We start from the raw sequence: 24032 nt of genomic DNA on the forward strand, positions 1-24032 counted from the left end.
CAGCTGGCAACGGGTAAGTCATGTGTTTGCCTCCAAACCTTTTGGAAAGTACCCTGGATTTTTTTCATAGTATCACCCTTCGCTACAGTTGCAGTTCGTGTATGTATATTTTTCCCCTAGAACTATTCCTTCAAGGGTTTCCTTCAAGTATTCCAAGGGTTTCAAAGGTGGTGAACAGCGACAGATGTTACCCACAGGGATACCATCACCTGTGACTTGACCTTTTAAAACCCGAGCTGTGGGTTGCGTTGTTCGCTTTCCGTCTTAATTCAGCTTTTTTCCGTCCAATTCAGCCGCCTTGCCAGCAGTCACATGCGAGGGGAAACCCCCCAGGACCTCCCCTCAGCAGCTCCAAGACATGGCGCATAAGCGACTACAGCAAATAAATAAAAAGCGAGCACAACCCGCGGCGTGCAGCCTCTCAAGGCCCGGCGGGGCATCGCCTGTGGGTGCGGGTGCGGGTGCGGGTGGCAGCCGGGCTGAGGGGAGGGCGCTGCGCGGGGCGGGGCGGGGCGGCCCGGGGCGGCCATCTCCCACCTGGAGCCGCCCCGCCGTGCGGGAAGAGGAAGTGGGAGCAAGGGAGGAGCGGAAACCGGCACCGCCACCCGCCCGGGAAGGGAAGGGAAAGGAAGGGAAGCAGCCGCGGAGCCGGTGGCCACCACCGTAAGCACCGGGCAGGGCCGGGCCGGGGGGGCCGCAGGGAGCGGGGGGCGGCGCGGCGGGGCTGCGGGCACCGGGGCTGGGGTCCCCCACAGCCGCAGGGCCTCGGGGTGGGTGGGAGGCGGCTCGCAGCGTCCCGGTGGGTTTATTCCTTCAGGGGTTCGCCCGTGTGGGCCCCTGCCCCTGCTCGTCGAGGCCAGGGCCGAGCCGGGGAGAAACGTGGCGGGTTCGGGGTTTTGTGAGGATGTGCGTGGGAAAGCCCCCGAAATGCTCCCTTCCTCGGGTGCTGCTTGGAGGAGGCCGAGGAGGAGGAAGCAGGGAAATGCAGGGCTGAGGATCTGCCTTTGTGCTGTTAAATGCCCGAGCACAGCTGGGTGCACAAAAGGAAGAAAAGGAAAAAAAAAAAAAAAAGACAATTAGTGATGTAACTGTGTACTCAGGGAAGAGCATTGACCTTCCATCCAGCTGGATAGGTAAAGTAGCCCTGTGGGTGTATAGGCACAATTCAGCCCTTGATGTTTGGGAGTTGAACACGGGTAACTTGCTGTGTATGGCACAGATGGAGGGTACAAGCCGTCCCTCGAAGCAGTGACCATAAGTTTGCATTTGGTTCCGAGTGAGAGCTCAGACCTCACACCCAGTTTCATTACTGAGCTGCTTCAGTTCTCCTTTCCAACACTTTTTTGGTAAGAAATTTGTTTTTGGTGATGGCTGTGTGGCAAACTGAAGAGTAGGAGAACCTGAGATGTGATAGCATGAGAAAAAGCTTTAGATGGAGAATATCTGAAGCGGAAGGGAAATCTGCTCTTTTGTCATCTCTACTCTTACACCCTTCTTCCAGACCAGCCAGTGGTTACTTCCCTGGGTTTGCTTATTTTTCAGTTGCCATTGTTCTGGGATTTCTGAAGTGCTCCATAAAACTGGTTTGTTGGTTTATTCTGCTAGGCTGTAGAGGAAGTGGTGGTTTTTTGCTCTATAACCTTTATTGTGGATTATTAGTTATGTACTTAAAAGGGAATTTCCATTCCACCTTCTGGATTATGCTTGTGTGAATGAAATAGTCCATACTAACAATCCTTATAAGCTATTCTTAATTGAAAACAAAAAGGTAAGTACACAGAGTGAGAGAATGTTAGAGAGCTGTACTCTAATGGTGTAATACCTGAAAAAGCTGGGGAAAAAAATAGAAGCTTTTTGTTGTTGATTTTGTTTTGCTTTTTAGAAGTATATCCATGTTTAATTTTTCTAGAATGAGGGCTGTGAAATATAGGCACTAGCACCAGGTGGGTCAGATGTTCTGTTCGCTGGTCACTTTCAGAAATGTTAATTAAAGTGTCCAACTCAATACTCTGCAGGGTATAAGGTTTCCAGAAAGTGAGACACCCCAAATGATTAGCCACTGAATTGCTGACTGTTGTTTCTGGATGTTGCTGCCTGCCTTTTTACCAGTTTTGCTTCTGGCTGTCAGTACGTCAGCTCTCACCCTCTATTTCTGCTGAAAGTCAGATGGGCCACTGAGTACGTGTACGTTTCACAAGGGATTATCTACAAAATGCAATAACACATATACCCTGTTGTTGCAGGCAAGCAGACTAGTGTCTAGATTGCACACAACTTCTTAAAATGGTTTGGACGTCTTTCTTAAGGCTGAAAGTCATTACACATCACAGGAAGCACATGGAGGTTATGCTGCCTAGTGAGCAGTATCATGGTCATCATTACTAACAGCTGGGGAAAAAACAGCTATTGCTATGCCTTGAGTGTACACACAGGGTCTAGAATTGGAGCATTCCTCAGGAGTGGACATTGACTAGGAGACCCGCTTGAGCAGAAGTCTTTCAATGCAGAGCTTTAAAATGTGACGCTAAGAAATGTAGGAAAGGCACATGTTGATTTGGTCAGGGAAAAGCTTCCTTGGTCTCTTTAAAATCACATGAGCGATTATTCCTAACCTTTTTGCACTGCCAATAGGAAAATTAAGGGTGGTGGTTTTTCAAACCGGCTTGAGAAGACAGCCTGAGAGCCGATGACAATTCTTGTACTTTGATGGAGAAATAATCCAGAGTTCCCAATAGCTTGTACAGAACATAAAATGAGTTTCTGTGTAACTGGAGCGTGACAGTGCTTCTTCTGTGGTGTTGCAGATGTGGAAGGCTACTGCAGGGCACACCATTTCTGTCAGTCAGGATGACGGAGCTGATGACTGGGAGACGGATCCTGATTTTGTGGTATGGCTTTCAAATTTCATCCATTCACTGGAACTGTAATGTTAAAGAGTAATTCTTCAGGAGGGGCGTCGTATCTAAACTGATGGGAGCATGCTCCTGGAGGGAGGGAGAATTAGGATTTTCTGTGTGGGGTGAACAAAGAAAACTATCTTGTCTGGCCTGGGTGCTGCAGGGAAGTCTGTATGGAAGTGATTTGGACCGATCACTTCTGTATGGAAGCGATTTGGAGCAGCAGCTTCTGGGTACAGGAAGTGCTCCATGTGTGTCAGCATTGGGAAAAGCACAGGGCTCGCAGCAGAGAAGAAGTGGAGGCGGAAATAGTGGGTTTTCTAACTCTTCAATCTTGCCAACTTCTGATGGGTTTTGCTGTGAACTCTGAAGTGCAGATAATTAGCGGTGTCTTTGGGTTTTTAACTCTTTTTATGTGTCCTTCACAGAATGATGTGAGTGAGAAAGAACAGCGCTGGGGGGCTAAAACTGTGAAAGGATCCGGCCATCAAGAGCACATCAAGTAAAGCAGCTCTCTTTTAAATTTATTAGTAGTCACAATCCCAGGCAACTTTTAATCAATTCATGTTCTCAGTTACTTGTATCTTCATAATTAAAACAATACTGTCTGTAGAAGACTAATTATTTGCCAGATTGCTAATCTTTCATATATGTCAGTATGTTCAGATCTGAAATTAAAATCAGAATTATGAAGTAGGGACTCTTAAATCTTGATTTTTAACTGGCAGTGTTGTTCTTCCTGCCTCTTTGTGTCTGTAAAGTTTCTTTGTTATTTTTGGGTGCAAGAGCCAATACCGCCAGGGGAGAAGTTTGCATTGGGTGTTCTGAGGAGCTGCATTTGACGCTTAAAGGGAGGGTTTAGTTTCTTAGTTCTCAGGCTTTGTTTAGAAAACTGCTACCAAACTCCTAAAAATGCTGGTAAATTAACAAATGAACTCCTTTGACAGATAAAAATAAACAATAATAAATGAACGCATTATAAAGGCTATGTGAGACAAATAGTCTATCATCTGAATCTCATCCTCCTTATAAAAAGTGTCTAAGACTTTTCTTAACTTCCTAAATCACAGATTTCCTAAAACTGTTTTAAAGTCCATGATTGTGGTTTGTGGTCGTTTGGTTTTTCTTGTGTATTTCTGGGGCGTCAAGCCTCCTGATGTAATGCTGAGAACAAATACCATCAGTGTTGCAAATGGAGAGAGACTGGGCTGTGTGGCTTGCTTCTGGAATCAGTTATGCTCTGCAATCTTTGGAGAGCAGTGATGACACCTACTGGCTGAGTTGTGCATGAGGAAGCTTTAAATTCAAGTGGGAAGCGTTTTAAGGTATGGAAAACCATCCGGGCTTGTCCTTGTGTACAGCCTGCACTAGTGCAGCTTCAGTTCCTGAATATTGCAGGAGAACTTGGGGAAGAAGTGAATGTCTCTTTGCATCCTTATTTTGCGTTACAGTTATGTCCAAAATGCTCATTTGGAATCAGAGTCTTGTTACCATAGGGACTGTATGGTAAGAGATGATCCCTATTCTGAAAAGTTGCCATCTAAATAAAAAGTGTTGGAAAGAATTTAAATTAGGACATGAGAAGAAAATATATTTGAGGCACACATAAGTTCAAGGTAATTGATTGTAAGGTTTTTCATATAGCAAAATCCTCTTCTGTGTTAAAGTCTTAAAACCAATGCTTTCATTTCTTTTTCAGACAGTGTTCTGCAGTGGAATAAATTCTGATTCTCAGGATGTGAGGAAGTGCTCTGTGCACTGGAAAAATGGGAAGGGCTTCAAAAATACAAGTTGTCCAACTTTTAAAATACCATCTTACATTTTATTTTGCATCTTTTTGAAGTTATCTTCTGAAACTTTCTTAGCAAAACTTGCTGTTTAATTATCTGTCTTTAAAGTATTCATCAGCTGAGAGAGAATGTGTTCCAAGAACACCAGAACCTCAAAGAAAAGGAGCTTGAAACAGGACCAAAAGCTTCCCATGGCTATGGAGGGAAATTCGGTGTTGAACAAGATCGCATGGATAAAGTAAGTATGCATGCTTTCCTGAGATGATATTGTAAGCTTTGTCTTGCCGTGCCTGTGATCAGCATGACTACACACGTGAGTTAAGCTTGTTGAAGGCAAAGTCACTTGTTGTTCCAACTTTGCCAGAATCACAGATGTAGAAGCTCAGATCACGGCGTAAGTTACATAGAGCCATGGCTCATCTGCCTTGTAATGCTATAACAAGACTACTTATGACCTCTACCACCCAAATCTGTCAGAACATCACGTTCTCTTCCTTATTTAAGTGAAAATTCTGCTACAGGAAGAACTGAACTAAAACATATAAAGTACTAGGAACAAGTGTTTCAGGAGGCAGATAAGGAATCTGAATGATGAGAGGAAGTTCTGGGATGTGCCATGGCTCCACATGTGTGTGTTTGACGCTTGCACTGTCTTTAGAGCAAGTCTGCTTTCTTACATCATGGGTGGATTCCCTTGCAGTCAAGATTCAAGTTTCTAAATGTATATTTCTAAATTAAGAAAGTACTTCATGCATGAATAAATCTAGCCTTTTTTTTTTTTTTAATTTCAATACTGTGCCAGCTCTTCTATGCATATTGAGGTTGCCAAAGAGTGAAGAAAAGGGTGTGCTGCTTCTTTTAAATTAGAGGGTAGCTCTTAAGCAGTGATAAATGTGAACAGTGACAAGTAATCCAAGTATTTAAAAAAAGTCATTGTACTTCAGTCAGATGATAATGCTTTCCATAAGGACCTGATGGCTAAGATATACTCTGTTAACAAAGTTAATGGTAATTCTTAAGGTAATTCCATTAGCCATGTGGTAATTAGACAGTCATCAAATTCTGGCTAGTTTCTTGCACATATTTTGTTAAAATGAGAACCACACAGTCTCCTGAATAAGAATGATTTTGTTTTCTTACTTAATTTACTTTCTGTGTTTCTAGTAATGTGACAGCCTTAAATTCCTACTGGATTGCCATATTCCAGGGTAAATTGCAGCATAATTCTCAGTGGGCCTTTGAAATAGACTAACCTAACTGTGAGTCTGGGAAAGGAATTGCTGACCAGATTCAATAATTAGGCCTGTTCTGCAGCTGCGTAGTTCTCTGGTATCAGCGGTTTATGGCTCACCTCTGTTCATGGGAAAAATAAAAAGAAAGAAACAAAAGTGATGTTTCCTGTAGGCCAAAATTAATTGTCTGGAAAAATTTGGTGGTTGTGTCCTCCCACTACCAATATTACTCAGATATTGGTAGTAGGAGGCATTCATAATTTATCTTTAATAAATGAAGCTTTCTTACTTGTAAACATAGTTCTAAAAACTCATCATAAGAACGTTCCCTTTAAGGGAAGACCTTATACTATGTTAAGGCTTGACCCAGCTGAAATAAATGAGAGTTACTATGGCATCGGTCATGGTGTTTTTAGGACAAAACCCAGACCCTGTCCTAAAATGAACAACTATATAATTCCATATGCCAGGCCCCCGTAACTGATTTAAAATGTAGCAGAGTATTCTACTGAGGAATTAACAGGGCCATTTACTCTGAAATACAGTTTATGAAGAAAAATCTTTATTTTTTGAAATATTTTTTCAAAAAAGGGATATGTCATAATGCTTGGTATTTAATGAAACGGAGGAAGGAATTCTCTTTTTTCAGGTGTCATGTAAAGAAAGCATTCTTAACCTTATCTACCTCGATTTGGTAAAATGAGGGATCACATAAAACGTAGGATTTTCCGAGCTTCATGTCTCCAATAGCTTAATGGATAAAGGGAAGAAGAAAGGAGGAAGAAATGTGTGTTTTCCATCACATTTAACAGTTATTCTACCACAGAACAACTGCAAAATAAACACGAGTATGACTGCATCAGTCAGGAAAAGAAAGGGGCTTTTATATGGCTCATAAGATAATGTACTACTAGTGACATCCTTGTTACCTGGCAGCCACTCAGCTGTTACACACAGTAATATTTTCCTTAAAAAAAAAAAAAAAAAAAGAACAAGGCAAATAGTGTAAAATCATCTCCCCCTCAAGTTACGTATGTTTTTTAGACACCTTGCGTCATCAGATTAGTTCGCCCTGCTCCAGCTGTCTGCTGCTGCCACAAGACAAGCAGTTTCTCATTGCTCAAAGGTCTGAGCATGGGACAGCGTTTGCAGGGCGCTGCCACAGCGGTGCATGCCGATATCGTGAAAGGCAGGGGCTGGGTGCTGGAAGCTGCCGTGCCATGCCGTGCCAGCAGTGTTGGGCTGGGCCCGGCGTTCATCTGGCAGCAGTCCATGTGTGGCGGGGTGTGAGGTCTTCTCTTCTCAGCCTGGGATGTCAGATTAAAGTGGCAAATCTCAAGCTGCTCTGGCTGGTGCTCCGTTTTGGCACTGGACAGGAGGGAACGTCTTGACACGCTATGCAGCACCCCGCAGGGTGCTTGGCTTCAGTGCCAGTGCCAGCATCTCAGAGGGTGCCCTAGCACTAGGTTAATGTAACACTGGAAAGTGTTACCCGTGAGCATGGAGGATGTACTTTCAGGTGTGTAATTACGTATCCCCTTGTCCTACCCGAAGCCAGCGACAGCACAGGTTCTGCTCCTCGGGTTGCTGTGTTCAGCTCATGTTCCAGCCACAAAAAGGAGGCTGTGGGGCTGGCATGCCTGTGGCAGGGCTAGCTCTGTCCTGCCATGGACGTGCTGCTTCGCTCTGTGATGCCTTTTTGCGGGTGAAGAGAAAGTACAGAGAGTAGACGTGTAAATTTGATGTAGGCGGAAGATCAAGGTGCCTCCCTAAAGCAATGTCAGCAGAAAAGCTAGCGTGGCTGTGCTTGGTTGCAATCTGTTATCAGCTCAAACAGACCCGTAGCTATGTGTCTAAGTACAAGGCTGCATATTTAATCCGGAACTAATCCTTGGTTTAACTTTGGCATGGCACCATCTAGATTTTGCCTGTATCTTTCTGGTTTTCATGCCTGTGGTTTGAAGTTAAAAAATCAGGGTGTAAAACAGTCTTCATGAAATGCAGTCATTTCTGCCCAATTCTTTCTTGGCACTTCCCGTGCTCAGGCTGTATGGGTGGCACGGTGACAGCCTCGTAAAGCCTGCTCAAGTGAGTAGTGATTCACAAGGAAGGCAGTTTCAGCAGGAAGCAGTGCACGTTTGTAAGGAAGCTTATCCTCAGATCACTTGGTGCCATGTTTTCTCTTACATACAGAACTGGACAGAACTGCTGCCTGTTTCTGAACTTTCCAATTTCTTTTAGTCAGCTGTTGGGCATGAATATCAATCGAAGCTTTCTAAGCATTGCTCCCAAGTGGATTCTGTGAAAGGGTTTGGAGGCAAGTTTGGAGTACAAACTGATAGAGTTGACCAGGTAAGCAATTTCTTCTGGTACTGCAGCTACTCGAAGTCATTGAGTTTATCAACTTGTACACACAGTGAAAAATTCCAGTACCTTAAAATGCTGGTGTGGTCTCTTCTTCCTGATGTATTTGAAGTGTAGCAGTAAGCTATCATGGGCTGTTACAGAGAGAAATTTCTGTTTAAAGCAAAACAAAAGCCCTCATGGGAGATTGAGTTGAAAAGAAAACTGAAAAGAGATATTAAAATCTGTACTTTAGCTACACTGTGCTCTTTTGGAGAGGAAAAAAAAAATCAATGTAACTGTTACAGAAGGAAGGATTTGGGGATGGTTTGTCTTGTACTGCAACGTGAACTACTGCGCAGGATAACTGGCTTGCTGTTCCAAGACTGTGTAACAACCCTTGTGCGGAAATGCTGAATTTCTGTTGTGCTGAATTTCTGTTGCGCTAAATTGCTGAACCTGGCAAGACAAGAGTATCTTGCTAGGAAAATTTGTTTTGGCAAGTGATGACAAAAGAAAAAAAAAAAAAAATGCACCTGACTATCATGTAAATGAATATGGCCTGTAAGTTTTAAGTAGGTATTTATGCTCCAATCAAAAGGGTCAGAACAGTTTGGAAAAATGCAAGAGCTTTCTGTGCTGTTTGTCCACTGACATGACAGCAGTTTTTCTACTAATATCTAACTTTGTCGCATGAATTTTTATTTCTCCTCCAGTCGGCTGTTGGGTTTGAATACCAGGGGAAAACTGAGAAGCATGCCTCCCAAAAAGGTAAAGTGGTGTGAAAAGTTAACCAAACACCCTTTGTAACAATTGTTTTTAAAAAATATTAAAATAGATATTCATTCTGTTATTGCTTGTGAAGGACATTGTTCAGTAAAGCCTCAACATGTCATTACCAGTGAATCAGGTGTTGAGGGGTTTGGGTGAAAAAGGAGATGAAAGAATGAACTTCAAAGCAATTTCATAATTTTCATAAGTTGGTAGAGTTTTAATAAAATGAAATAGTGTGTCATCGTGAGTCTTGTTCATCTTGTAGAAGTGGTGTTCAGGGATGTTTTAGAGAGACTGGGAATTGTTCTTTGCTGTATTGCACCCTATCGGAAATAGGATTAGATTTTAGAGGAAGCATAATAAACTATAGGACCATTGCACACCTTACATTCTGAGTTTAAAGTTGAGCTTAATTGTGTGTGCTAACGGGTAACATTTGAGTTCTGAAGTAACTGTGTTTTTTTGTTTTGTTTTGTTTTTTTTCCTTTTCACTAATGGCTAGGATATGATTCTATTGAAAGCTGCTTCATTTCATTTTTATTTTTTACTCCATACAGACTACTCAAGTGGTTTTGGTGGAAAGTATGGAGTACAAGCTGACAGGGTGGACAAGAGTGCAGTGGGATTTGATTACCAGGGTAAAACTGAGAAACATGAATCACAGAAGGGTGAGTAGACACATATGTTGATAGATTCATACTCTGAGGTGGCAGGCATCCATGACAGGCAGTGTTGTAAAATGCTTTTTTTTTTTTTTTTTTTTTTTTTTTTTTTATAATTTCATCTGTTGCACTCCCAGCCTGATGAAAATTAACACTATAAAATTTATGTTGCTAAAAACTTTGACTTCTGAAAAAGAAACCTAAAACCTAGTTTCTAACTGGTACTAACTGATGATCCAGCTGCCATTATTTCAGAAGCAGGGCATATAGGTCTAGAGTTTTTTGCAACTTCTTTTGAAAAGCTGTGGATTAAAATACCGGAGACGGTAAGCAGTTTAACCACAACAGAGGACTGTTTCTAAAAGAATCAGCTGTCGGTAGAATAAAGCATTAATCAGAATTGGTAGTGTTTGGAGTTAAATACTGGGTTGCTAATCAGGTTTCCAGGCATATCTGATCAGAAAATCAAGTATTTTATTGAAAAATTTTGACATTTTTGCCATCTGTTTTCTCTTTATCTCAAAGAAATATTTGTACTCTAAAAGTGCGAAAGAGAAGAAGGGGTTGTTTATTTAAAAGCATACAGGCTGTTGCTGACATGATTCTTGAAGTTCACTTTGCTATAAGTGTCTTAAAAAGTTTTATCAAGGAGTCAATAGCCAGAATTGCCAATATCACCCTGTAGTTGAACTACATATGATGCCATTTTATTTTCCATCCCGAGAGAATGTATTCTGAAGAATTCATGACTTTGGTGTCCTGAATCGAAATTAACCAGGGATATCAGTGCTTCTTTTAATATGTAATTTAATGTTAGCAGATCTGATTATCACAATTTGTCAACGTAACATTTTGTTGTTGAACACTTACAAACAAAACTCTTCACTCTTATCTCTAGATTATTCCAAGGGCTTTGGTGGTAAATATGGTGTTGACAAGGACAAAGTGGACAAAAGTGCTGTTGGCTTTGAATATCAAGGCAAAACGGAAAAACATGAATCACAGAAAGGTTTTTATTATCTTATTTAAGAATACCGGTTCAAAACAATCAGACTTTCCAACATAGGAAAACGTAATTTTTTTGTTTTTGGTGGTGGTAAATGTGTGTTTGCATTTTGTGTATGTAAATTTCTACTTCCCTTAGATGTAAAGGAAGGCATTGGAAACGGTCCCTGAGTTTCACATTGTGATTTCCAAGGGACCTTATGTCCATATGGATGTTATTGAAGTAATTGCGTAACTGCACACATCTGTGGTCTTCAGAGACAGTATCAAATCCTTCATTATTTATATATCTATATTGTGCATATGTATGTGTGAGGTATCTGGGTCTAGATGGAAAGCACATCAGATTCTTCAAGTCTCTGAACACTGAGTCTAAGTGCTGTAATCAACACTCAATTTGTGGTGCTTCTTTGCATTGTGATCCTAGAGTTACTGAATGGATAATCTCCTTCCCCTTGGCTAAGGTAGTGTAGCAGGGGAAAAAGAGTGAAACTATTAATGAAAGGGCAGCTTATCCAATAGCATATCTGCCACATTACTTTTTTTTTTTTTTCTCTAAATACTATTTACAATCATAAACTGCAGTAATGTTTTCTGAAACTTCATGCATACAGATTATGTGAAGGGGTTTGGAGGCAAGTTTGGTGTGCAGACAGACAGACAAGACAAATGTGCACTTGGCTGGGATCACCAGGAGAAAGTGCAGCTGCATGAATCCCAGAAAGGTATCTCAGTTCAAGATTCTTAGCCATTCTTTCTAACTTCTCTAATACCCACTTTTCTCATCCCTGTGTGAACCCTCCTTCCCTTGGTATCTTTAGCTACAGTCTTACAGTGCTAACATGAATCTCATTTTTCTGTGTTTGAACTGTTGCTGTGTGTTAGTTGAACTGGTGTCTGCAAAGCAGGTTAAACACATCCAATAACAAGTCCCTGAAAGTTCAGACTTAGTGCTGAGTTCTCACTGGAGAAGCCTTACAAGCCTGTGTAGCCTGGATTATTTTTTTCCTTTTTCAGTTCATTCATACAAACCACAAGTTAGCGATTTCTTTGTATTTTCCTTGAGGATCTTCACAAATAATCTTCCTTTTTGTGGCTTTGGTTGTGTATACCCCTGTTTCCTTGCAGGGGAGATCTAGTATTTAATGCCGTCCTTTCTCATTGCCTGCAAGATACCTATTTCATGAAAGATTGGTACCCAAAAGAAAAGTTCCAAAACAGCTATTGCTAGCTGCCTGCCACCACTCTTAACTTAATTACATTAATTAAGCTAAAATGTCTTATGTTAAAAGTGATCCTCAAAATATTGTTTTTCTGGGTGTTCCCACAGATTTGTTGTGAGAAGATTACCTGAAGCCCTGTTTCTTGTGCCCTCATTTTATATAATTTATTAAGATGCCTGTTGTAAGGCAGCAGTAGGGAATGATCATAGCTCTTAGCTGAGAGCTTTTTTTTCCTCAAGCTGTGTAGTGGCAGGGATATTGCTTCTTCCATTAGGCAGTGCTGTTTAGGAATATCTGAAGGGTAGTCTCCATGGGCCCTATGTGCACATCTCTTTAAAAAATCAGATCTGTAGCATACAAATGTTAACCCCACTGATGAAAAGAAGCTCGTTTCATCCTTAACTGTTGATCCTCTTGTATCTTGTTTTGTTTTGGTACATAAACTATGTGTGTGTTTGTGTTCAGAATGTTGATCAAATGCAAGTGCATTATGCTGATTGTATGAGAAATGTTGAGAAGTGATGTTTTTTGGTGACTTCAGAATGGTGTTCCTATGTCTGATAAATCATGTTGACCTCTTCCTAGTCTCAAGTGGAAACTTCTGAATTTACTTGTACAAAAGACTATTGAGAGTTTTTTCGCCATTCAAAATTATTGGTAATTGAGAAATATTGCAAAAATTATTTTGAGTGTCTCTGACTAAACTTTTTTATTTTCCTCCTTTTGTTTTTAATGTATTACATGTGGCTTTTTCAGACTATAAGAGTGGTTTCGGAGGGAAATTTGGTGTACAGACAGAAAGGCAGGACCCATCTGCTGTGGGGTTTGAATACAAGGAGAAACTAGCCAAGCATGAATCTCAACAAGGCACCGTTTTCACTTGTTACTTTCTTAACAGTGCAGCCACTTCTCACACAGTCTTAAATAGTTGTCTAAGTAGATCAATGCTAGTAATGTGCAGACACTTTCTTGCGCTTCTGTTCCTACATGATCTAGCAATGTTCTTCCATTTTATTCTTAAAATGTTATGTGAAACAAGCCTGTATTCAGGAAACGATATCCAATGTTTAGCTAACAGCTCTAAAACATTATGCAGTTAGTGATAATAACGACATATAATTATTAGTATGATGTTAATGACATTCTTACCAGTTCTAGAGTCTAAATGTGAAACTTTGCCTGGATAAATTGGTGGAAAAATATTCAGATCAGGACCATGCATGTAACCCTTAACAAGCAATGGATTATGGCAAGATCATTTAAAATTGATTGTAGTCTTTAAAACAAGAAGTAGGGAATGTTTGTGGTTCTTGGGTGAGCAAATACTGTTATAATGCTCTCTTTATTCATTGTGAAATAGTTGGGGTACAAACCATGAATTCCTGGTTTTCCGTTATCTTAAAGTGAGAAGTCTGGATCAGGAAAATGTAAGTGTAGTATATTTATTCTGGCTGAAAATACATACAAAGCTGAAGAGAATGAGGTTGTTCATTCTGATAGTCAGTATTTTCCTGTGTAATAGTGACACAAATTCAAACTTAGAGTGTCAGACGTACCTTAGCAGACCCCAAGTACAAACACTAAAATAACTGCTTAGAGGACCCAAGTGGTTTTCGACCTGCGAGGAGAAGTAGTAATTGTAATTGTGTTTTAGGGAAAACACAACAGAAAAGCCTGTTCATTTACAAAGTCTAAGGGCATGTTCCTACATACAGTTCAGCAGCTCGGTGCCACCAGAAAGTGCTGTTTTTCCAGCCACACACTCTTGCTTCTTCTGTTGCACTGGCTCTGGTGCTAGTCACACATTTCTTTGAGTAGAAGAAAAATTTTCTTTGAGTTTCTTTCACTAGAAACATCAGAAAGTCACTCTTCTCATTTTTTTTTCTTTTTATGCCACTAGTGAATTAAATTGCTTCTGGAGCATAACAAGTACTAGAGTCAGCATCGGGTGAGAGCAGGAGTGTGCAGCTCACAGGTGGTACAGAGCAGCAGGGCCACCCCATTTCCATGGTGGTGAGCTGTCGCAGACTCGTGCTGTCTTGTGGAACTGCCCCTTTCCATGTGTGTAGCAGTAGTTATTACCAATGACATTAGTATTCATCAGTTGGGTATCATGACCAAATCCACTGGAACAAGAAATTTGTTACATTTTTCTGCCATTCATAGAATTTACCAAGTTAAGGAGAAAAAAAAAATAAAACCTCTGTGGTCACTGAAGACTGGATGTCACTCCTTAAGGAAAGAAAAGTGGCTTTAGGTTATATGATTTCTGCAGAGGGCTAAGAATTGTTGCTGTGAAAGGCTGTGTTACAGAAGTGATGCATTAGAAGGGCTCATCCCTTATTCCTTGCTTGATACCTTATCAGTCCTCAGCTTAATGTTTTCTCAAAGAATGCATGTGGCCCCCAGTCTCTCATCTGCTGGTGTACCTGAAGGCTCTTGCGGTTATGTATCCTTCCTGCATCAAAAAACAAGTTGCATTTTCTTTGGCGGCTGTCACTGTATCTTTGCATGCAGCTGAGATGGCTATTTGCACTTGAAATGGCTATTTGCGTTTGGCAGAAAGATGGACAGAAAACTCCCCACTCTGACCTTTTTATCCTGCTTTTAGATTATTCAAAAGGATTTGGTGGGAAGTATGGCGTACAGAAAGATCGGATGGATAAGGTAAGTTACTTAAAACAGCCGTGACTTAAATAGCCCATGGGGATAAAAAAATAGTATAGTTAGATCTGTAGCGTTCAGCTTTCTATTTCTGGATGCTTCTTCAGTATATCATTAGAATTCTTCTGTGATTTTTTCCAGATCTTTTAAATCAAATCAGCATGATGCTAGTTTATACACGCATGTATGTGTTTACATATGTGTAGTATGTGCATATATATGTATATCTAAAGTATGGAAAGATAAAGCATGGAAATTAAAGAATAGTAAAATTTGTATGAAAGAATAATAAAATCCATCAATTCCCCAGTTTCAGTCACATCTTCTGGCAACTAGCTAATGCCTTAGAATATCTTTTTAATGGACTGCTTAAAGTAAGTGTCAAGTATTTACCAACTTTGCCCACTTCTCTATATGAGAGTTTGTTTCAGTATGCTGTAACAGTGAAAGGTAGGGCAGCTCATATGTCCTTTTTGCCTTTCCATTTTTAAATTGAAAAAGCTAGAAAATTAAGAAGTCCACACTGAGATTTGCCTAATGAACGTGTACTCTCAGCTTCGTATAAGACATTTTAAAATGAGACGGTAGAAGAATTTGGAAGTCAGTAGGATTCTTTTTTACTTGCAGCTGCAGGACTCGAGACCATTCATTTAAAAAAACAACCAAACAAAAACCTCATATTCTGCATGCTGTGTTCAGAATGTTCCCTCTGATTTAACAGTATCTTCTTACATAAGAGAACTGGATGCTTTTACCTTGGTAGAAATCTTTCACTGTATGGAATAGAATATCAACATATACACAATAAATGTTTAAGATGTTGTCTCACTTTCAGTTCTGATGAGTCATCTGTTCATAAACTACATTTTCTTTTTAATTAGTAGGATTTTAATGTATTTAGGTCTGTCCCTGAAGAATAACTCAAAGTAGTTTGATTTACAGAAATAATTATTCCATTTGTCAAGTTTTGATTCTTCCTGATTTTATTTTGGTGTTGTGAAAAAAGCTGTAGGGGCGATACGGAAAAAAAAAATACATCACACACTGAAGCTGTCTGAATGTCTTCATGAATTTGTGTTTTGTTAATGTACTTTTTTCCTCCTTGCGGATAGAATGCAGCAACTTTCGAAGATATTGAGAAACCGTCATCAACATATCAGAAAACCAAGCCAATAGAAGCTGGTAAGGCACTGTCCCCAAATCCGTTCTCTGGAGTTGATATGTTCAAAAGTCCAGATTGTTACTGTTGATGCAGCTGTGATGTGTAAGAATCATCTAGAGGGAACTGTTCTCTTTGCGGGTCTCTAGCAACCTCAGCTACTGTCTCCCTCTTCCTGTTAGAGGTTTTTCTGTGCTTTGTTTTTTTTTTTTTTCCTTTGCTAAAATTTGTACCATAAACTCATTCCAGGCTACCATCATTCGGAACCTTAAACAACATTTGACTTACTTGTATTTTTTCTTTTAATGTCACAGTTGCTAATAAAACAAGCAGCATCCGAGCTAACTTTGAAAACCTAGCCAAGGAAAAAGAACAAGAAGACCGAAGGAAGGCAGAAGCTGAGAGAGCACAAAGAATGGCCAGGGAGAAACAAGAACAGGAGGAAGCTCGGAGGAAATTGGAGGTCAGTAGGATTTAAGTCTCTTTTGGATAGCATTTCAAGTGTGTTTCACTGTAAAGTCGGGCGAAAAGAGACTCTCTGAAGAAAAGACATTGTCTTTCTTTCCAGCTAGGCTATAAAGCTCTCTCTTTTGTGTGTGTGTGTGTGTCTGTGTGTGTGTGTGTGTGTGTGTGTGTGTGTGTTTGCGTATATTCCTGCCTGTGCTTCACCTGTTTACAATACACACCATCTACCAACATGCGCCATATATATATGAGACATCAGATACGGAGATGGAGTAACACTTAAGTGTATATAATTTTGGCATTTAGCTTACTCAGAAATAAGTAAGCTAGTCTTGGGTGCTAATCTCTGTAGTCTGCTTTTACCCTAGTTTAGCTGTACTGTACATCTGCCTTTTGGTAATACCAGATTCCCATGGACATCAAGGACTTTGTAAGGGGAGAGACAATGGTCCCCTCCAGGCCTCATGAATGCTCATTCAAGAAGTTTGATAGTAGTTTGATAGTGATGCTGTTTTTTTGGAATCAATATTGTTGAAAATTGAGGTGGTATCATCCATTGGTATGCAACACCCATGAGGTGAGGGAAAATAATCGTCCAAATCTCAGTTTGGGAATTAAGAAAATGACATTTTAGCATTGACATACTTAAAAATGTAGTGATTTGTGTCTTACTCATATGCAAAATAATTCCAGGAGATGTTTAGTCAGAAAATATGTCTTACCTGCTTCATAGAATTTGCATGTTTGGTGAAAATCTACTGCTAGGTGGAAGGACTAGTCCTTCGTGTCTTGTTCATTTGCTTTCTTACACAATGCCTGAGGTGCCTTAGCATTAGCAATACAATTTGCAGCTCTAAGCTTTCATGCAAGCTGCCGTTGCAGTCTGTCCAGACCCTCTTTGGCAGTTCCACATTCCATCATCGCTACTTCTGCTTAGTTCTCAGACAAGGTGGCTGGTGGTTTTAGGTCTTTTCAGTTAGCCTGTCTGAATCTTCGCAGGTCATCTCCAAGATACTAAAGGTAGTGGTTAGACAACACTCATAACTGGGGACTGCTATTTCCTTACTTTTTGTACATTATGTTCAATTTTGCTCTGCACCTTTGCTACGAGCAGGTTTTGCTTAGGGTTAGGCAGGACAACATGCTGCTAGCTTCCATCGTACTGGTGTTACCTGTGCATTTTGGTATTGGGCTGCCTTTGCCTTTCAGGGACTTCCTCAGTTCTGTCAGGCTGACCTGTGTAACAATTTGTCTGTCTCACTCATCTCAAACCTGACATAATCCTCATTGTGCTATGGATGCTGAATTGCTCTCAGAGATGACTCCTGTTGACTCAGAGACTACTCCTATTCCATTCTTTAAATCAGAAAGGAGGAGATGTGTGTGCCAGAAAGCCAAGCTTTCTGCTTAGTATTCTCGTTGGTCCAACTCCCCTTTCATTTTATCAGATTTGTAGTCAAAAGAGTGTGGGAAGATCAACCTCTCCATTAGCTCTCTTGCTGTTCATTTTGCGTGATCAATGTGCTCATAAGTAAGATCTGTGGATTGAGGGTGGTGAATTTGAGCTCTTACTTCTCATTTCAGCTTTTTCATTGAGATTTCCTCCTGCTGAGGAAACAGTTCTCCAGAAGGGTTTAAATGTAGTAGCACAGGTCCTCATGAGTCAGTGAACTGTTGTCTTTTTTTTCCTTTTCCTTTCTCTCTCAAAATGGCTTTCTGCCTCTACTGTTATTTTTGCTGTAAGTGTGGGTTAAATTCAAGCCGTTATGCTTGATTTTTCTTGTGCTACATCAAAGATTCTGTTGCCTGGACACATTTGAAGTTTCTTCCAAAGCTGGTATTTAAATTTCACCATAACCAGATGATTAATGTTTTTCCAGACTGAACATCTCCCTGGTTAATTGTGTGGTTCTCTAGGCACTGAGGGAGGGAGGATGAGGTTAAAGGGAAGTTGAGATGATGCTGGCTGTGCTGCCCCGCACTCACAAGCTGAGTGTGAAAAGGGGAAGGATGCAAGTGTACCAGCCACAGCTGCTGTGAAGGGGCGGGGGACTTTGACTTAAGCAAGCTATTTCTTTAAGAGAACTTCCTTGCACAGACAGAAAGTTCTCTCACTTTAAGAAAGTATGTGGGCACACGCCCTCCCACAATGGGAATGTACATATGGGCTGCATTCTTCAAGAATCCTGTTTACTGGTAATCCTTTTCTTTTTTGCTCTTCACATATGTCGCATAGGCAAGTGGTGTTCAGGGAGCTCTTCTTCAACTGCTGTTACCAATCGACGAGTGCCTCTTGATTTAGCTAGAGAACAATGCAAGATGCTGTTGCACATGGAGCATTTCCTTGTGGAAGAAACCCAGCTCTGAGGCAGCCTGAGGTGGACCATGCAATTTAAATGCCTTATGGCAATTATGCTGTGCCTGTCTTAAACTGCAGTCTAGACTGCAGAGACCAATTTCATGGGACAAATTACTCAGTAATGATTCATTATACAGTGCTTCACTTTTTAATGGATTAATGCTAGCTAGTTTTTCCCTGAACTTAGGTTTGAGTTAAATAGATGGTTTGCTAGTGTTTTTTTAATCTGTAGCACAGCAGTTAAAGTGAGAAAGGGCATCCGGACAGACTTTTTTCAGAAAGCACAGCATAAGCTTTGAATTGGTCTTCAAAGCTGTCTCTGTTCTCAGGACACATTTTGCTTTCTTTGTTTGATGTGTTTTTTTCTAAGCTGTGAAAAACAAAAAAAAAAGGAATATTTTTATTTATTTATTTAGCAATAAAGTCCTCCACTTCATCTCTGGTCTGTGATTTCTCCTTAGAATCCTCTGAGGAGTTGTGGCTTGATGAACCTAAACAAATGGAGAGCACAGTCTCTCATAACTTGTATTCTCAGTTCTTTTCTACAAAAAAAAAGAATAAAGTTTGGTTCTAGGTACACTGATTTCTTTTCCTCTGTGGTAAAGAGAAGCAAAATAAAATAGTTAGCTGACAGTCTTTAAATATAAACTTTTCATAAAATTATGCAACCAATGTTTTTTTTTTTGGGGGGTACAGTAAGCCAGCTTCCTAATGAATAGCTTCCTAATGATAATTGTGGTTCTGCCCTCCGATTCACAGGTGGGATGGCACAGTGTGAAGTGCTGGAGTGCCAGAATGGTTGATTCAGATTCATGCTCTTTGTGTTGCAGAATACAATAGCAATACTTTTATTTCTACCACATGGAACTCTTCTGAACATTTGAACCCCTCATTGTCAGCATATAGGATTTAATTTTGTACGAGCTATTCAGTCTTTTGCTTTGGCAGGCTCTTGGCAGACCTACAAGAGCTTACAGGATCGTTTCTCATCAAGGACAATATATCAGTTGTATAATTAGAACATGGGGGCTTCAGGTTCTCTAAATTTATGCTAAAATGGTACATGAGGCCCAATCAGCTAATGAACAGAATGAATATATTGAACACAGAAACCCTGCAGCTCCTGTGGAAGTGTGCCAAAGAACATTGGGTACTCTGTTTTTAAACTCATGTATCCATACGTACTTTGCAGTTTTTATTTCTTCATTTTTTTTTCCTCCTCTGCTTTGCAGTATTGCTGAGGCTTTCCTGTTACAGCCAGTCTAAACCCCCAGGCAGGTCTAATGATGGAGTCAATCCAGGCCTGTTCTGCTCCCTGCTCACTTCAGTTTATTTCAAAACGTGTTGTTTCTCTCTGTTATTGGAAGGTTTATTTCTTTCATTAAACAGTGATTAAACTGCACTGAAGCTTTTCTTTCTCTTCAATTAAGGAGCAAGCTAAAGCCAAAAAACAGACTCCACCACCGTCTCCTACCACACAGCCAGCTGAACAGAAGGCACCCTCAAGCCCAGTCTATGAGGTTTGTTAACATCACTATCAGTGCCTCATTTTTGATCCTAAGCGTAAGAACCTCTTCACAAAATCTGGACAACCCTCTCTGACTGTTTCTGCAGGATGCAGTTTCCTATGATGCAGAGTCTGCCTACAAGAACTCCAGCACAAAGTACTCAGCTGCACAGGAGCCAGAGCCTGGCTACAAAGCTGCAGAGTCAGACTACCAAGAGGCAGTGAGTCAGCGAGAGGCAGAATACGAACCTGAGACGGTCTATGAAGTGGCAGGGGCAGGAGACCACTACCAAGCAGGTAGAGTGTTTGTTTTTCATGTGAAAGAAGCCCTTAAAAATGAAGACTGACTCCCCTGGGCAACAACTTAATAAACAGTTGAGTTGATATCACACTGCCTTCATTTTCTGAAGTTGTTGTCTGATGAGACTTTGTAGATATCCTACCAACAAACCTTAATTAGGGGATGGAGGTATGGCTAGAGCAGAGTTGAAATTACTTAACTTTTGTGAGATGATGTAGGAATAATTACAGTGCTTTCTAGCTTATTGGTTCAAAAAGAGTAACCATTTCCACCCTGTGTAATGCAAGAAAAAAAGCATAGCAATTGAGTTTAGATGTGTGTTGAACCAATGCTGGCCTAGCAAGCAAAAAAATCTGTCAACGATTCTTGGACTTTGATATTGATGTAGTGTGTTCCATGCTTATGAGGGAGTGCACTAAGGATGTCCAAAACTAACGGCACTGAAAGAATATAGTTCTTTTGAATTGCTGTTTTTCTCAGCTCTTCTGGTTACTAAAATCCTGCTTGCTGTGATACAAGAATGTGGAAATTCTGAACAGATCACTTAACACACACCCCCAAACATGCACACCTAACAATTTGTGCTAAATAGTCTCTTACATGCTTATCTTGGACTCAGTTGTTGTTCTGCCACTTCTTTTAGTGCCATAAAGCTAATAATTTTTATTTTATACTGTATTAAATGTCTAGTTGTGAACACTTCCTGTCAGGCTTTAATTGTGTGTGATTAGGAAAAAAAATCCATTTCAGAAGGTACGTCAGCACTGCTCAAAGTCTGCATAATTTCCTGCTTCCTGTGTGGATTAGCAGTAGAATGAAAGGAGGAATGCCACAGAAAAGAATTTGGGGTGATAGGTAGAATGCTTTATGCTTTTAATTTGTTTCTTTTCTTTCTCTCTCCCCTTAGAAGAAAATGCTTATGATGAATATGAAAATGAACTTGGAATCACAGCCATAGCCCTTTATGATTATCAGGCTGGTAAGCAAAGCTCTTGTTCTTAAACTTGTCTTTTGAATACTCTTCTTTGAAAGATAAAACAAGATTTATTTTTTTTTAATTTTCCTTCCATCTTGTAATTTCTTGTAGTAGCATATGAAATGAAGATATGAAGAATTAGGATTGTTTAACAAGACGATAGTTAGCAGTATAGATATTTACCAGTAGCATGTAGACACTTCTGAAAGTTACTACCCACTGTTTTTAGAAATTATGGGTGCTTAAAAAATCTTTTTTAACCAATTGCTAACACTCTAAATAAACCTTTGGTGTGAGTAATTGTTTAAGAGTCCTCTGGTTGATTCTGAGGACAGTTCAAGAAAGTGAAGTGGTTCCTCAGTGTGTTAGGTAACAATTGCTGTTCTTAGAAATGCAGTGGGTAAGAACCAAGCACCATGTCAGGGCTGAGGATGAGGAAGCAGCATCTTTACAGGCTGGTATTGCCTTGTGCTGTTTCAAACACCCTGCCAGGAGGGAGGAAGGTGATGGATGTTCGTGTTATCTTTAGTGACGGTGGGCTGATAAATGAGATGGTCGTGCAGACCACTGTGCAAACACTGAGTTTCTTCTGCTCTCTCTGCAGCGGGTGATGACGAGATCTCCTTTGATCCAGATGACATCATCACAAACATAGAAATGATCGATGACGGCTGGTGGAGGGGTGTCTGCAAAGGCCGATACGGGTTGTTTCCAGCGAATTATGTGGAGCTGAGACAATAGAGACTATTGTCTACTGGTTATGCCTTAATTCCCCAGTCAATAAATCTGACTTAATACACTACAAATCATGATGCTTTTCTGAGGATGGAGGGGTATATACATATTGCTTTTATATTTAATACTTTGCTGATGCTTTTTAAAATGTTTATGCCACAGAAGTTGCTAATATATTGTAACTACAATGTTCTTCACTAAGGCTCTTAAAACGATTTTCATGCATTTGGAAACATTTCTTCTCTGCCAAATTAGCAATTGTCATAAAAGGCCTTTCCGAGGACGATTAGCTGTCTGTCATAATATTGCATGTTTTACTCATAAGTGAGCAGATTTACCTAGTGTTTAAGTCTAGTTAGTCTTCCACTAAATGTTTTCAGCTAAGAAAATCATGGCTATGCAGGTTATTTGCGTTTCCACTAAGCAAGGGGGTGGGGAGGACTGGGGAGGGGCATAACTTTTTTTTTTCTTTTCCAGGTAGTGTGTGAAAAAGCAAAGAGAATGCTTGAAAGTTGCAGCTAATGGCAGTTAATCAAGTACTGTCCAATATTTACGGAATATTAGTGTTATGAAGGAAACAGTCTGGTTACTTTTTCCTTCTCTTTTAAAGTGAAGTTTCTTGGTTATTGCATTGATTTTTTTTAATTTTTTTTTCCCTCCTGACCTTGCTGCTCCTCTACATGTAATACCAGAGGAGGGCTGCAAACATTCTAGCACTGATTATCCTGAATTTCTTCACATCTTTGTTTTGTTCCACCCTCCCCTCTTTCACAGGAAAACTTGAAAAAGTTACTCTACAAGTATTGAGTCACTCAGTGAAATTCCTACTTGTTCAAAGGGAGACTGGCATCCAAATCTGTGCGACTACCTACAGGAGTAGTCTCATAGCTTTAAACAGGAGGAAAAAAGGCAAGATGGAATTGCAGTTGCATTCTGTGTACAATGCATCCTTTGTTCATACAATAAAACAGGCAGGCCTGCTGTGCAGTAGTAACATTTTATACAACTATATTTGAGTTGAGTAATATTAATGCAAATAATTTGATTTAAAACCCATATAAATATTCTCCATTTTTAAACCATACAAGAGACAACTGTATTTTTTTGTATGTTCTACAAAAACTGCCAGTAACATTCTGCTAAACAATGGAGTTAAAACTGTTCTTTGCCAAATCTTAAACTTAAGTTTTTGTCATTCTAGAAAGCTGACTTCACAGCAGATTTAGAGTCCCTACCAAAGATAGTAAGTTGCATCTAATAGTGCACATGTTAAATGTATGTACTGTCTGTTTCCACCTTCTGATCAAAACAGGAATGGCAGAACTGGTATGGTAGCTAAGAAAGAATGCAGAGAATTTTTATAAACTGTAAATTTGGACCAATGGAATATAGAAGACCTGTACAAAATGGTAAAATATATAATGTATCTTGGAAGGCATCTTATTGAACCAATTCTTGGATGGTTGGGACAATCCTTAATGAATGTCATATGTATGTCATGATTATATATATATTTTTTCCTTTCCATGGTCTCATTTCTGTGTTGTATTTGCATTACTAGGGTTGGGTTTTATATGCAGTTTATTTTATCCAATTTTGCATAGAACACCTCATAGAGGGGATATGATTTTTGTAAATTAAATATTCAATAAACTTTTTGAACCATTTGCATGGAATATTTTTGTATTTTTAAATTGCTTTGTTAGTCTGTTTTGGATGGTTCATCTCATCTCAAGCTGCATCTGGGAGCAGCCTGCATACAGCGAATGATATTTCCTCTGGGAGCCGCTCCGTGGTGCTTGGTACCAGGGAACTGCAAGGCTGGGGCAGGTGGCTGCTGCATGGAGCCCTTCTGGGGTCCTTTTGTGTGAATCATGGGTACAAGGCTTGTTCTAGGCTTTGGTATGAATTTTGTAGCCTGAAAGATAGTAGGGAGAGGA

At 40.2% G+C, this 24032-nt stretch overlaps 1 protein-coding gene across 4 annotated transcripts; it reads left to right on the top strand.

Moving 5' to 3' along the window:
- The first annotated feature begins 530 nt into the window (after positions 1-530).
- On the top strand, positions 531-23762 carry CTTN (cortactin). Of its 4 annotated transcripts, XM_082761674.1 has the most exons (17): positions 531-663; positions 2805-2888; positions 3326-3399; positions 4796-4925; positions 8161-8271; positions 8979-9033; positions 9594-9704; positions 10597-10707; positions 11318-11428; positions 12683-12793; positions 14538-14593; positions 15703-15772; positions 16064-16212; positions 20004-20093; positions 20188-20377; positions 21289-21360; positions 21962-23762. In XM_082761674.1, the coding sequence occupies exons 2-17, from the start codon at positions 2805-2807 to the stop codon at positions 22096-22098; spliced, it is 1662 nt and encodes a 553-aa protein (XP_082617800.1). In that variant the 5' UTR covers positions 531-663; the 3' UTR covers positions 22099-23762. The 4 variants fall into 4 exon arrangements, with proteins under 4 accessions (XP_082617800.1, XP_082617801.1, XP_082617802.1 ...); XM_082761675.1 differs by lacking the exon at positions 12683-12793; XM_082761676.1 differs by lacking the exon at positions 10597-10707.
- Positions 23763-24032: the final 270 nt, after the last annotated feature.

This window comes from Aythya marila (assembly GCF_965140915.1).
Source record: "Aythya marila genome assembly, chromosome: 5".
In the NCBI taxonomy this organism is placed as follows: domain Eukaryota; kingdom Metazoa; phylum Chordata; class Aves; order Anseriformes; family Anatidae; genus Aythya; species Aythya marila.